The sequence below is a fragment of the Periplaneta americana genome, chromosome 1 (genome assembly GCF_040183065.1).
Source record: "Periplaneta americana isolate PAMFEO1 chromosome 1, P.americana_PAMFEO1_priV1, whole genome shotgun sequence".
Lineage (NCBI taxonomy): Eukaryota > Metazoa > Arthropoda > Insecta > Blattodea > Blattidae > Periplaneta > Periplaneta americana.
Genome location: NC_091117.1, coordinates 97032410 through 97047459, shown reverse-complemented (window position 1 = coordinate 97047459; position 15050 = coordinate 97032410). Strand labels below are relative to the sequence as shown.

Here is a 15050-nt window from a genome sequence, read left to right as displayed (position 1 = left end):
AAAATGTCTGGCCTGCCAGCCAGCACTGTGACATATTTTCCAGTTCTCTAAAAGCCACTGATCCCAGATTTTGGCCCTGAAGATTGTAAACAACGGCTCTACCCTTCAAAAACACATGCGAGAGATGGAATTAACGATATAAAACACAACTGCAGATACAATTGTTTATCATATATCTAGAGAACATGATACTACCAAAAACGATTTAAGTCAGTTTATTAAACTGGTATAGGTTTCAGGTAATGCTATTTCTACCTTCTGAGACACATAGGGGGAATTTCATATTTTGCCAGTCACTTGAGCTAAAAATATATTAACAAATGAACAGGGAATATCAGTGATGTTACTTGTTTATTGTAACAGTTTTATTTTAGAGATGTTAACGAATTATGTGTTCTTCTGTATGTTTTATTTTCATATGTGGGTGCTTATGGATGAGTACGTGTTTATGTATGTGCAGGTATATGTGTTATGTGTATATCCTCACCATAACAATGGGAACTAGGTAAAACGTTCTTGATTAAGAATATATTATTTTGTTAAAATGTTAGGCCAGGTGCACACAAAATCAGATGTGACATTTTGCTTTACAGTGTTTGACAATGTCTCACAACAGCTTAACACTGTCTGCTCTCGACAACTGATCTGCTGGTTGTGTGGGTTTGAAAACTGCACTAGCCTAGAAAATGGTCTCAGTGAATGAAGACTGTCTGTATCAGACACTGTCTGCTCTCGACAACTGATCTGCTGGTTGTGTGGGTTTGAAAACTGCACTAGCCTAGAAAATGGTCTCAGTGAATGAAGACTGTCTGTATCAGACACTGTCTGCTCTCGACAACTGATCTGCTGGTTGTGTGGGTTTGAAAACTGCACTAGCCTAGAAAATGGTCTCAGTGAATGAAGACTGTCTGTATCAGACACTGTCTGCTCTCGACAACTGATCTGCTGGTTGTGTGGGTTTGAAAACTGCACTAGCCTAGAAAATGGTCTCAGTGAATGAAGACTGTCTGTATCAGACACTGTCTGCTCTCGACAACTGATCTGCTGGTTGTGTGGGTTTGGAAAACTGCACTAGCCTAGAAAATGGTCTCAGTGAATGAAGACTGTCTGTATCAGACACTGTCTGCTCTCGACAACTGATCTGCTGGTTGTGTGGGTTTGGAAAACTGTACTAGCCTAGAAAATGGTCTTAGTGAATGAAGACTGTATTAGAAATTTTTTTGTATTTGGTTTATTTCCTAAGCACACCTAATACTTAATGATTTATTTTACTGTAAGTACATTATAAATATAGTGCACAAACGTCATTGTGTATGTTTATGACTACTTCATGAGTCACAATAATGAAATATATTAAAGCAATAATGAGTATAGTATAGAGCAGAGAAGTGGACCTACTACAAATTATTATTAGTTATTACTCACCTGGTAATGCATATAGAGTGTTAGTTGGGAGGCCGGAGGGAAAAAGACCTTTAGGGAGGCCGAGACGTAGATGGGAAGATAATATTAAAATGGATTTGAGGGAGGTGGGATATGATGATAGAGAATGGATTAATTTTGCTTAGGATAGGGACCAATGGCGGGCTTATGTGAGGGTGGCAATGAACCTCCGGTTTCCTTAAAAGCCAGTAAGTAAGTAAGTATTACTCACCTGGTGCTTTCATATTATTTGCAATTTCCTCCCACATTTTAGAAACCACATTGTTGTCATGATATTGTTTCAAAGTGGGATTGTACAGAACATATCTATCTGTATTGAAACAACTAATTTATCTGCATCGAGCTCCATTCTGAATAATGGTCACTACGCAACAATAGTAGCCTATCTATAATTCCATTTTCAGTTTGGTTGTTGGACCTTTCCCCTTTACTCACACTCTCTACCAACAGTGAAGGAGAAGATGTCACTATCCATTTCAGAAACATTCGACTAATTGACTTACAACACAGTGATAAATTTCATTATTTAAAATTTGTACCATACGTACATAAGTATATATATATATATATATATATATATATATGAAGCCTCCAATTCCAAAACTGTCTACATCCATTCTTAACAATTTTCAGGAAACGCCAAAAACAGATAACTTTTTTCCTAATTGTTTGCAGTGTTCGTCATATTTGAAGCTTATTTATGGAAGGAAAGAGGGAATTTAGGCACAACATTCATTAGAAAATTGCTAGAGACATTTAGGTAGATGACGAAACCGCCATTATCTCAATTTAAAAAAAAATGGATTTGAACAGTTTTGGAATTGGATATGTGTGTGTGTGTGTGTGTGTGTTCTGCCTATGGGCAGGCATTCTCCAATCTTTCCTATTTTCTGCCTTCCTCTTAGTCTCCCCATATGATCCACATATCTTAATGTCGTCTAATATCTGATATCATCTTCTGCCCTGAACTATTCTCCCATTCATCATTCCTTTCAGTGCATCCTTCAGTAGGCAGTTTCTTCTCAGCTAGTGACCCAACTAACTCCATTTTCTCTTTCTGATCAGTTTCAGCATCATTCTTTCTTCACCCAGTCTTTCCAACACAACTTCATTTCTTATTATGTCTGTCCACTTCACACACTCCATTCTTCTCCATATCCACATTTCAAATGCTTCTATTCGTTTCTCTTCATTTCGTCGTAATGTCCATGTTTCTGCCCGATACAGTGCCACACTCCACACAAAGCACTTCACTAGTCCCTTAGTTCTTTTCCAGAGGTCCACAGAAGATGCTCCTTTTTCTATTAAAAGCTTCCTTTGCCATTGCTATCCTCCTTTTGACTTCCTGGCTGCAGCTCATGTTACTGCTTATAGTACATCCCAAATATTTGAAGCTGTTCACTTGCTTTACTGCCTCATTTAGAATTTGGACGTTTACCTTCCTTATTTTTCTTGCGACATCCATGATCTTCGTCTTGTTTACATTTATCTTCACCCCACACTGCTCACAGCTGTCATTTAGCTCCTGTAGCATATCCCTTAGTATTGTCTCCTCTTCTGCTAACAACATCATATCATCAGCAAATCTCATGCACTTTATTCTTCTTCTTCCTACTTATACCTCTCCCATGTTCTGAAAACAATTTTTCACCAAATCTTCCAAGTAGATGTTGAACAGTGTAGATGATAAAGGGCATCCTTGTCTTACTCCTCTCCCTATTTCACTTCCTATCCTGACTTTGACTCTTGTTTTATATATAGGTTACTGAACAGCCTCCTGTCTTTCCTTAGTTTCTTCAGAATGTCCATTAGTACCAGTACCAGTAATCTATATTTCGAAAGTCTAAGTTTTTGTACTTCATTTTTATTGCTATTCAAATCACCTGGCACATTAAAAAGCTATTGAGAGCAAAAGATAAATGTTATCTTCACCTCTAGTAGCTACTCTACGTCATACATTCTGCACTGTGTCGCTCTCCCTAACTTCATAATATAAATTAACATTAAAAATATTGTAAGAATGGCACTAAAATTATTCAAACATGTAATTGTCGAACATCTATATGACTGTATTTTATATTTATCTAATTTTATTTAATATTTTATTTTTTCGTGTATACAGCTTTGGGGGTGCAGATATAAGAGGTAACAGCTACCACTATGTCACTGACAGACTCAGGCAAGTAGAAAGGCAAAGAAATGCCTTCGTATCCTCTCAACTTGTATGAAATGTCATTTAGATAGTGGAAGCTTTCAGTCATGGACATGGCTACTCACACATGCACAGTAAGCTGCAGCCAGCAGATTCTCTGCTCGCCATCAAATGCAAGCAGTTATCCAACGTCTCCTTGTGTTTGCTTGCAACCATTTTGTAGTATCTCATTCTGTGTGCATCACACCATAAGAAATCAGTGGGAGTTAAGTACCAACAGACAGAATGTTGCATCGTGCTGCTCCACATCTGATTCTGTGTGCACTCGGCTGTACTGTTACTTTACTGACAATTCTAGGTTTTGAAAACAAATCTTCATCTAAAAAGCCTCTTCTGAGTATACCTGAAATGATTTTGGCCGTTCTATTATTATTTTTTAATTACGTGTCTGTACCATTTCTTCCCTATTGTGCCGTTTATGGTAGCCTATAGCGAGATATTTTGGTTAATTGGTCTGTTTATTTTATTCTGTAATTTTTTTATTTCGTTCACTACATTATAAACATATCATAATTATTTGCTGTTCTTTATTATATGTGAACACAGTGCCGAGCAGCAGTAACAAATCTAACATAGATAGAATATATAGTGTGTTAAAAAAAAGTATTCAATATTTTAGGAGGTGATAGTATGCATCAACACAAGAAAATAATGTCTAATAAACATGGGTCCTACAACACATACTTTCTGAGATCTGAACACTTGTTCATAGAAGGTACTCGATGTGACATCAATTCATGGCAATGCATTCCTATGCACTACAATACAGCAGACTACCAGATAAACATACCATAGTTGACACCCCTGGCATGGAATACTGATATGTCGCAAGAAATACTGAAAACAAAAGTCTGATTGCAGATATGAGCGGGGTTGAGCAGAGATGATGATGTGAATTTTCGTAATCAGCATGTGTGGGCTGATGAAAATCCCCATGCAGTTGAAGACAGAAGGCATCAGTACCGACTCTCAATCAATGTATGAGCAGGCGTTCTTGGCAATAGATTAAGGGCCATACGTGCTACCACAGAGATTAACTGGGGCTCGTTATCAGGACTTTCTTATTAATGTATTGCCTACCTTGCTGGAGTATGTGTCATGTCAGCAAAGACTACAGATGTGGTTCATGCACGATGGCACACGAGCACATTTTCTCTGCAATGTGTGTGAACATCTGACGCTGACATTTCAGGACTGCTGAATTGGTCTGGGAGGCCCCACACCTTGGCCTGCTCGTTCCCCAAACCTAAATCTCCTAGACTTTTCGTTGTGGTAAATTTCAAAGAGTGCGTGATTCCTTACACCAAAGGGCAGAGAAATGCATTGCCATGAATGGACGTCACATTGAGCACCTCCTGTGAACAAGTGTTCAGATCTCAGAAAGTATGTGTTATAGGACCCATGTTATTAGACATTATTTTCTTGTTTTTATGCATACTAGCGCCTCCTAAAATATTGTATACTTTTTTTAACACCCTGTATATCAAATTCACTGGTATTTTATAATTTTCAATCATCCTAATTCTCAGCTATGTTTGCCGTAGTAGAATATTGTTTACTTTTACCATTTGAAAATACTTGCAGGCTGTATTTATTATTATTTATTTAACCTGGTAGAGATAAGGCCATCAGGCCTTCTCTTCTCCTCTACCAGGGGATTACAACTGTATGTGTAAATACTTCACATAACACTGCCGTTATTATTTCTCCATTTTATATCGCTTACCTTTATAAACACGAAAATGTGAGATGCTGATGAGACATATTATCTGTTTCCCTATCCTTTATTAAGATATTGTGTAGATTTTAAATTTCATTTAATAGATCGCAGTTTATGTTCATGTGAAGATAACTGAAAATTTGGCTGTAGCAAAACTTTGAAAGTCCTGTGTATTGAGGCAAGTATTGTAGCAATGTTGCAGGGTGACGGCGAGGGGAAATGTATTACACACAGAGTGATTCAGGAGGAATAATAAATATTTTAGAGTATGGTAGTATAGTCTATACTGAGTAAAAAAGTTCATTTATAAACATGTAACCAATTTTTAATGGGTGTGGAGATACAGTTGTTTGAATGTTGTACAGTATGAAGGAATGACAAATTACTATATACCGGTACAATACTATTGACTATGTATGACAGGCATGCCCACAGAATAGCACGTGGGTTGAAACTAGTCCAGACAGATTGTTAACAAATGCTATGCAAGACATGAAGGTTCTAGTCATAGATGCTACGAGGGTTGTACAAATATGAAACGCACATGAATTACCATTCATAAGTAATACTTATTGTTCCTGTTTGGCATTGCTGTTTCTTATATAAACTTGTAAATAGCGGAAAACTATCTAAAACAGGGAATAAAGTAATAAATAATAATGATATTTATCAGTGGGTATCATAATATTCATTGGTATTTGTTCTGCTCCTTATACAGGATCTGGCAGAATGATCTCCCCCGATTTTAAATCTAAATAAAAGCAGCAACACATGCTATTCAAAGTTTTATTTTACCATCTTACAGAATAATGCTTGCCCTCACGAGCTGTACACTCTTGAAACAGTGACTGTGCATCCTTCTTCCTCAAAAAAATGTGGCTCTGTTATTCCAAATTGTGCAACAGCACACAAACAATAACACACTCGCTGTGAAGAGGTTGCTGATGCATTTCTCGAGGATTTTCTGAGGCCCAATACCGAAGATTTTGTTTGTTGACGTGGCCCAACAAATGAAAGTGAGCTAGTCTACTTCTTATGATTAGTTGAAAACATAATTCGTCGTTACATCTCAAATTTACTGTGTGTTTTTAAAAAGATTTTGCAGGAGAAAGAAAAAAGCATTGCCACTTTTAATTCCCTTGATTTTCAACGCTACTTTCGATATAATTTCAATCAGTATATGAAAAATGATGAAATTATATCGAAAGTAGCTTTGAAAATCGAGAGACTGAAAGTGGCAATGCTTTTTCTTTCTCCTGCAAAATCTTTTTAAAACCACACAGCGGATTTTAGAGGTGCAGCAACGAATTACTATTTCAATAATACGTGATTTAACAGAGTTCTTCTTTCATGTAACAAAATATGTTTTGTGAATATTTTCATCTTCCTCTCTCTGAAAAAGTATCTGCAAATCATCCTATTCCCCACTTGAATGGTATCCATCCCTCCCTCCTATGAGTGACCCTGTCTCACACTCATTAAAAATTGGATACATGTTTATATGAACTTCTTTACTCAGAAAAATCCTTGCTACAACCCACTGAAATATTTACTATTCCTCCTGAATCATCTGTATATGGAAAAACTAGAAAGTAGTGTTTGCTGTTTCTTAAGACAGTCTACTGGAGCTTATAGAAAAATACTACCTTACATTATGCATAATTAGAAAGAGAGAAAATGTGATTTTTGGGAGGGAGGAATATGGCAAAAAAAAAAAAAAAAGAGAAGTGAAGTTTTAAAACATATATTACACTCACTTACTTACTTACTTACAAATGGCTTTTAAGGAACCCGAAGGTTCATTTCCGCCCTCACATAAGCCCGCCAGCGGTCCCTATCCTGTGCAAGATTAATCCAGTCTCTATCATCACACCCCACCTCCCTCAAATCCATTTTAATATTATCCTCCCATCTACGTCTCGGCCTCCCTAAAGGTCTTTTTCCCTCCGGTCTCCCAACTAACACTCTATATGCATTTCTGGATTCGCCCATACGTGCTACATGCCCTGCCCATCTCAAACGTCTGGATTTTAAGTTCCTAATTATGTTAGGTGAAGAATACAATGCGTGCAGTTCTGTGTTGTGTAACTTTCTCCATTCTCCTGTAACTTCATCCCGCTTAGCCCCAAATATTTTCCTAAGCACTTTATTCTCAAACACCCTTAACCTATGTTTCTCTCTCAGAGTGAGAGTCCAAGTTTCACAACCATACAGAAGAACCGGTAATATAACTGTTTTATAAATTCTAACTTTCAGATTTTTGGACAGCAGACTGGATGATAAGAGCTTCTCAACCGAATAATAACACGCATTTCCCATATTTATTCTGCGTTTAATTTCCTCCCGAATGTCATTTATATTTGTTACTGTTGCTCCAAGATATTTGAATTTTTCCACCTCTTCCAAAGATAAATCTCCAATTTTTATAATTCCATTTCGTACAATATTCTGGTCACGAGACATAATCATATACTTAGTCTTTTCGGGATTTACTTCCAACCCTATCGCTTTACTTGCTTCAACTAGAATTTCCGCGTTTTCCCTAATTGTTTGTGGATTTTCTCCTAGCATATTCATGTCATCCGCATAGACAAGAAGCTGATGTAACCCATTCAACTCCAAACCCTGTCTATTATCCTGAACTTTTCTAATGGCATATTCTAGAGTGAAGTTAAAAAGTAAAGGTGATAGTGCATCTCCCTGCTTTAGCTTGCAGTGAATTGGAAAAGCGTCGGATAGAAACTGGCCTATACGGACTCTGCTGTAAGTTTCACTAAGACACATTTTAATTAATCGAACTAGTTTCTTGGGAATACCAAATTCAATAAGAATATTATATAAAACTTCTCTCTTAACTGAGTCATACGCCTTTTTGAAATCTATGAATAACTGATGTACTGTACCCTTATACTCCCATTTTTTCTCCAATATCTGTCAAATACAAAAAATCTGATCAATAGTCGATCTATTACGCCTAAAACCACACTGATGATCCCCAATAATTTCATCTACATATGGAGTTAATCTTCTCAAAAGGATATTCGACAAAATTTGTACGTCAACAAAAGTGATATTCCTCGAAAGTTACTACAGTTAGTCTTGTCCCCCTTCTTAAAAATAGTTACGATTATGGACTCCTTCCATTGTTCTGGTACAATTTCCTTTTCCCAAATTGCAAGTACAAGTTTATAGATTTCGCTAGATAATGTCCTTCCACCCTCTTGTATTAATTCTGCTGGAATTTGATCAATACCTGGAGACTTGTACTTTTTCAGATTTCCTATCGCAATTTCGACTTCAGAAAGTGTGGGTTCCGGTATGAATGGCTCAGCAGTTTGTATTTGAATTTCGTCCTGATCATTTCTATTTGGCCTATGTATATTTATTAATTGCCCAAAATAGTTTTTCCATCTGTTCAGGATTGAATGAGAGTCTGCAAGTAAGTCACCATTCTCATCCTTGATCACGTTTACCTTTGCCTGATATCCATTTTTAAATTCCTTTATACCCTTATATAAATCTCGAATGTTTTTATTCTTACTATTTGTTTCTACCTCATTCAATTTTTCCTTCAAGTAATCTCTCTTTTTATTCCTAAGTGTACGACTTGCTTCCCGTCTTTCATTGAAATAATTATCTCTATTCTCCACAATTTGATCCTGTAAGAATTTCAAATTTGCCTGTTTCCTTCTATCTACTACAATGGAACAATCTTCATCAAACCATGGTTTCTTTTTCTTAGTTTCATGATAACCTATGCTCTGCTCAGCTGCAATTGTGATATTATCTTGGATATTGTTCCACACGCTATTAACATCTAACCCTTCCTCATCTTTGTCAGCAGTTGCTAAAGCGGCAAACCTATTTGAAATTTCAACCTGATAACGTTGCTTAGTTTCCTCGTCCTTTAATTTCAAAATACTGAATCTACTAATATTAGCTTTATATTACGCTCATGTGGAGTAATTATGAAAAAAAAAAAAATTTCTGAATTTCACATCAGCTTTATGTAAGGCTCCAAGAGACGTTTTGATTACCTATAATATGATATCTGGGAAGAACTTTAGTTGAATAATTTGCACAATATATTGTCCTCTGTGATCTAACCACTGATGCGAGGTTCACAGGTTCAAACTAGCCAATGGCATTGGATTTTAGGGAGCATGGCTTCCTCTGGGAGAGAAGTAAAGTTGAGAGTTCCATGTTTCAGCATTATGGAATGTAAAGAGCCCCATCTATCCCTGATGGAGGACTCTAGGCAAAACTTGTCATTCACATTGAATTTTCACGCTGAATGACTTCTATAGTCGAAAGCACCATCAAATAAAATATTGCCATTATTAATTTACATACGTACTGTTACGTAATTAAAAAAATAGTAATTTACTTTAACATAGTCTCACATTATAACTTTGTGATACTCTCCACTCCTCACAGCTAACAGATATGTGCTGATTATTTTGTCATTAATTAGGTCTATAAGAAAGCACAAAGTGGTGAATTAAAAAAAAAAAAAAAAAGGAGTTTAATTTATGTAGTTCTAGGCTAGTGCCAGACTAGACGTAAATTATGTTTGTACAGTCTTAGAAGAAACGGCAGAAGAAACAATAGGATACACAGAAGGTGTGAGAATTAAGAAACTTTGGGTCACAGGGAAAATGTTGGAGAAGATGGAGGAAAGGAGAAAATGGAAAAACATCAATACAGAAGAAGGTAGAAGAAACTACAGGAAACTAAACAACGAACTAAGAAGAGAAAATGATAAAGCAAAAGAAGACTGGATGAAAGAGAAATGTGAATAAATAGAGGATCTAGAGAGAAAAGGAAGATATGATTCAATGTACTGTGAAGTAAAATGTTTGGACTTCACAAATAAGAACAGGAAGTCCACGTGGTTTATAAAGGACGACAACGGAAATGAAATAACAGAAACAGATGGACGAAATATGTAGAAGAGTTATATGAGACAAGGAATCGTCCACATGACTTAGCTATAGAAGGCGAAGAAGCCTTATCAAAAGATGAAAAAGGATTTTCAGTTTTAAGCGAAGAAGTTGAACTAGTGCTTAAGGAAATGAAGAAAGGGAAAGCAACAGGAGTTGATGGAATCCCCATTGAATTAGTGAAATGCTTGGGTGAAGACAAGAAGCAAATTCTATCATTATGCAATGAAATATATGAGAAGATATGAAGATTTTACGGAGACAGTGTTGATTCCAATACTGAAGAAAAATAATGCCAAAAAATGTAAGGAGTTCAGGACTATCAATCTAATATCGCACTCGGCGAAGATTCTCTTGTCAATCCTGAATCGAAGTTTATATTCTAAGATGGAAGAAGAGGAGTTAGGCTTCAGGAAAGGAAAAGGTACAAGAGATGCAATTGGACTGCTATGGACAATCAGCGAAAGATACCTAGAGAAGAAGTTAGCAGCTTTTACTTGTTCTACACATTTCCTTAACTGGAATATTCAATTCAATTTTATTATTAATATAATATACCTCTTTTTGGTTTCACAACCATAGTTTACATCACAGCAAATGTGTGCGGTTCTTGAAAATGCTATTTAAATATTTGGGCAATAATGTATTGTTAAAAATAATCCTCTGGCGGTTTGTATAACTAAACAAAGAAGTGTATGTAGTATTTGTTGACCTAGAAAAGGTTTTTGACAGAGTGGATTGGAATAAACTGATGGGGATCCTGAAGAAAATAGGTGTGGATTGGAAAGAGAGAAGACTTCAGTAATCTTTATGTGAAAAAACGAGTCAAAGTCAGGATAGGAGAAGAAATGTCAGAAGGAATTGAAATTGGGAGAGGAGTTCATCAAGGATGTCCTTTATCACCTACCCTGTTCAACATCTACTTGGAGGGTTTAGTAAAGAACTGTTTTCAGAACATGGGGGAGTGATAGTAGGAGGAAGAAGAATAAAATGTATAAGATTTGCTGATGATATGGCGTTGTTAGCAGAAGAGGAAATGATACTAAAGGATATGCTACTGGAGCTGAATGACAGTTGTGATCAATATGGATGAAGATAAATGCAAATAAGACGAAGAGCATGGTCATAGGAAGAAAAATACAGAAGATAAACTTGCGAATTCTAAATGAGGCAGTAGAGCAAGTGGACAGCTTCAAATATTTGGGGTGTACTATCAGCAGTAATATGAGCTGCTGCCAGGAAGTCAAAAGGAGGATAGCAATGGCCAAGGAAGCTTTTAATAGAAAAAAAAAAAGAGCATTTTCTGAGGACCTCTGGAAAAAGAACTCAGGAAGAGACTAGTGAAGTGCTTTGTATGGAGTGTGGCATTGTATGGGGCAGAAACATGGATATTACGACGAAATGAAGAGAAGCAAATAGAAGCATTTGAAGTGTGGATATGGAGAAAAACGGGATGTATGAAGTGGACAAAGAGAATAAGAAATGAAGCTGTGTTGGCAAGAGTGGTTGAAGAAAGAATTATACTGAAACTGATCAAGAAGAGGAAAAGGAATTGGTTGGGTCACTGGGTGAGAAGAAACTGCTACTGAAGAATGCACTGGAAGGAATGGTGAATGGGAGAGGAGTTCGGGGTAGAAGAAGATATCAGATCATAGACGACATTAAGATATATGGATCATATGAAGAAACGAAATGGAAGGCAGAAAATAGGAAAGACTGGAGAAAACTGGGTTTGCAGTGAAAGGTCTGCCCTTGGGCAGAACACTGAATGAATGAACGAATGAATGAATGAATGAATGAATGAATGAATGAATGAATGAATGAATGAATGAGTCTTAGAAAAAAGTTTCGTTGCTCAGATACTTTATAAGTCCCAGAAAGGAGGTATTGTCAGCATGATCAGACATACAACGAAATAAAACTAATTTTATTACCTCAACTAGTCATTCTCTTGTGAACTAGGTCGCTCATCCTCTGATCATGCCCTCTGTCTCCTTTCTGGGACTTATAAAGTATCTATGTGACAGACTTTTTTTCTAAGACTGTACATTGTCTCCAATTGCAAAATACCGGGAGATGTGTCAGTCAATATTGTCAGTAACAGTCGTGTCGTGTGTATTGAAATGGAAGGATGCCAGACTGTAGCTGAATTTCTGCCATATGATTGAGACCGAAAAGTTAATTATCATCACTGAAATTACTTGTAATTACTAACAATTCCAAATAATCTTTGTGATAATCTTGTAACAATAAACAATAATTAAAATTACACAAAGATTATTGATACTATGAGCCCTTTTTCTTGGATAATTACGTTTCTTACTAGTACACATATCTGATTTAGCAGTTTATCCTTTTATCATATGAAGTAGCTCTTGAAACGAGTTTTATGCCATACAGAAGTAATGAAAAAACTTTTCCGGTTATTTATTCAATTCCTTATACAAAGTATGGAATTAGCCAATTGTGTCAACCTTTTCATGTAAAGAGGGCTTTCGTATATTTCCTTCTTTTACCGTCTTCGAAATCCAAATAATTTGTAATGGGTCCATTTTTACTTAGAGTTGAGAACTGAATACTGGCAGAGTGAGTTGGTATGTGGCGCAGTAAGATGGAAACTAAAATTATGTTTTGTAATTTATGCAGCATAATTTGCCTTAAACACTCCAGCACTGCTATAGAGACTATAATTTACTTGTACAGTAATACATTTCCCTGTAATATTAGCATGTTGACCATGTTTCTTTAATTTGAGATTTGAAGGTAGTTCAGTTTGTGCCTGTTCTCGTACTTAATTTTGTAATTATAAATGTGTTTGTGTACTTAATATTTTTAAATTAGAAATGTGTTTTGTGTTCGTATGCTTCTTAACTTGCTTGTATTTGTTTGCTTCCTTCCCATGTGTGGCTGCACCTGCTTTGTGCACACATTGATGCAGGGTGGTGACAAGCTCACATTGTCGCTTGGTGGTGTCAACTCCTCAGTCATTAGCCCTAGTGCTGCATCAGATGGTGTACACAGTGAAGATTCTCCTCAGGACGAGGCTGATGAGAGCAAGTTGTCGCAAAAACGCTGTACCACCCCTGTGACAGTGACACATTTCTCATGGTCTGACCGTGGAAAGTTGGAACGTGTGATACTTCCTTCGCCATCCCTTGACACAAAGAATTCCCTTAACCATTCCACAGCTGATGATGTCACCACAAAGAAGTCTGTGATACCTCCACCTCTCAGTTTGATCACAACTTCTAATAATCATGCTGCACCATGTCTGTCTCCAAAGGCTGTGTCGTCAACATCACACTCTCCTAAATCCCCACAGCTGTCTTCCCCACCTGCCATTAATACAAACAATCCTTTCGTAAATCCGTTTACCACATCCAAATTATCACCCACAGAATCCAAATCACTGCCTCCAACTAATCCATTCCATGGTGCGTCATCTGAGAAACCCAACCCATTTCTCTCTCTCTCGCCTACCTCAAATCCATTCCATGAATTTGACAACAAGACACAAGACAGCTCTGATAATGCTTCTGAAAAGACATCATCTGTCTCCCCTAAATCACCTACTGCTCCGTTGTCATTGTCACAGAACCCGCCAGTAGCAGACAAGATATCACCTGTCACCACTAGTGAAACACGTCAGCGCAAGGTGTCAAGGGTGAGTGTTATATGAGCAGTCAAATTGACTTCTTATTTCCCCTATTGAAAGGAAAAATACCATGAAACATGAATATTAGCACTCTCTTCTGTAAATTTTTCTATGACATTGTTGTATTTTAGCAGTTAACCACACTTTCACCACACATTTTAGTATATGATCCTTATTTTTATTTCATTTTTTAACTTTTTTTTTTGCAAACTTTTCAAAAGGTAGTAATAGTACTCACTATATGTTCTTATGACAGATGAAGTTAAGTGAAGTGTGCATGTACTACACTCTTTACTTTCTATGTCACCACATTGTTACTGCACAATAAAAATTACGAGTTTAAATGTACTGGTATTACATGCAATTAATTACTACCTTTGTATTTCTGGATTTGTACTACGTATAATTACTGTAACCAGCTGTTGTGCCCATGTACAGAACCCAATTAATTGTACACAGCATTCATATCTAAATTTTGCATCTTTGGCTTCTAGGGCTCAGGTAACACAGTTCTTTGTTCATATGTCTCATTTCAATTATCAACATTAAAATCTTGCCAAAGAAGCATAACAATATTTGCAAAGACTGCCACAGTGTTTAGTGGGTGTAGCGTAAACCAGCCTTGCAAATAAGCACGGATATTTAAAGGTCTACCAAAAAATCTACATATCTACATTCCTAAGTACCTGATTTATTACATCTTCAAGGCAGGCCAGCATGATTTTTTGTTGACAAACCCTTTTGGAATGCATTCTGTTGGGTCAAAGATGTTGACAAATAGTCCATTCATGCTAATAGTTATAAAATTGTTTATTGTTTAAAAAATTAGCATGCTTCTGTGGTTAGATTTTATTGGATTGATACAATTCAAACCGCATTCACACAGAGCTGTAGACACTAGCATTGTTGTAACAATTTGAAAAAGTACACAAGCAGTCTTGAAACTCTGAGGCTGACTTGTAACATTTCTGCTCAGTGTTTCAAAAGGTAAGTCTTTGCATGCTTGTTTTAACTCAAACCATTTATCAAGCAACTGGTTTTCACTGAATTTTGGAAGGGAATCTTTGAAGTTTTTTG

At 36.6% G+C, this 15050-nt stretch overlaps 1 protein-coding gene across 4 annotated transcripts in view; it reads left to right on the top strand.

The window, feature by feature from the left end:
* Positions 1–15050, top strand: part of yrt (erythrocyte membrane protein band 4.1-like yurt) — a 192606-nt gene that overhangs the window by 161196 nt on the left and 16360 nt on the right. For 3 of the 4 annotated variants that reach the window (XM_069824478.1, XM_069824461.1, XM_069824469.1), the window contains one exon: positions 13257–13982. The exons of the other annotated variant lie outside the window; for it this stretch is intronic. In XM_069824478.1, coding sequence (XP_069680579.1) covers positions 13257–13982 — 726 coding nt within the window. The remainder of the gene's footprint in view (positions 1–13256; positions 13983–15050) is intronic. 4 annotated transcript variants of the gene reach the window in all.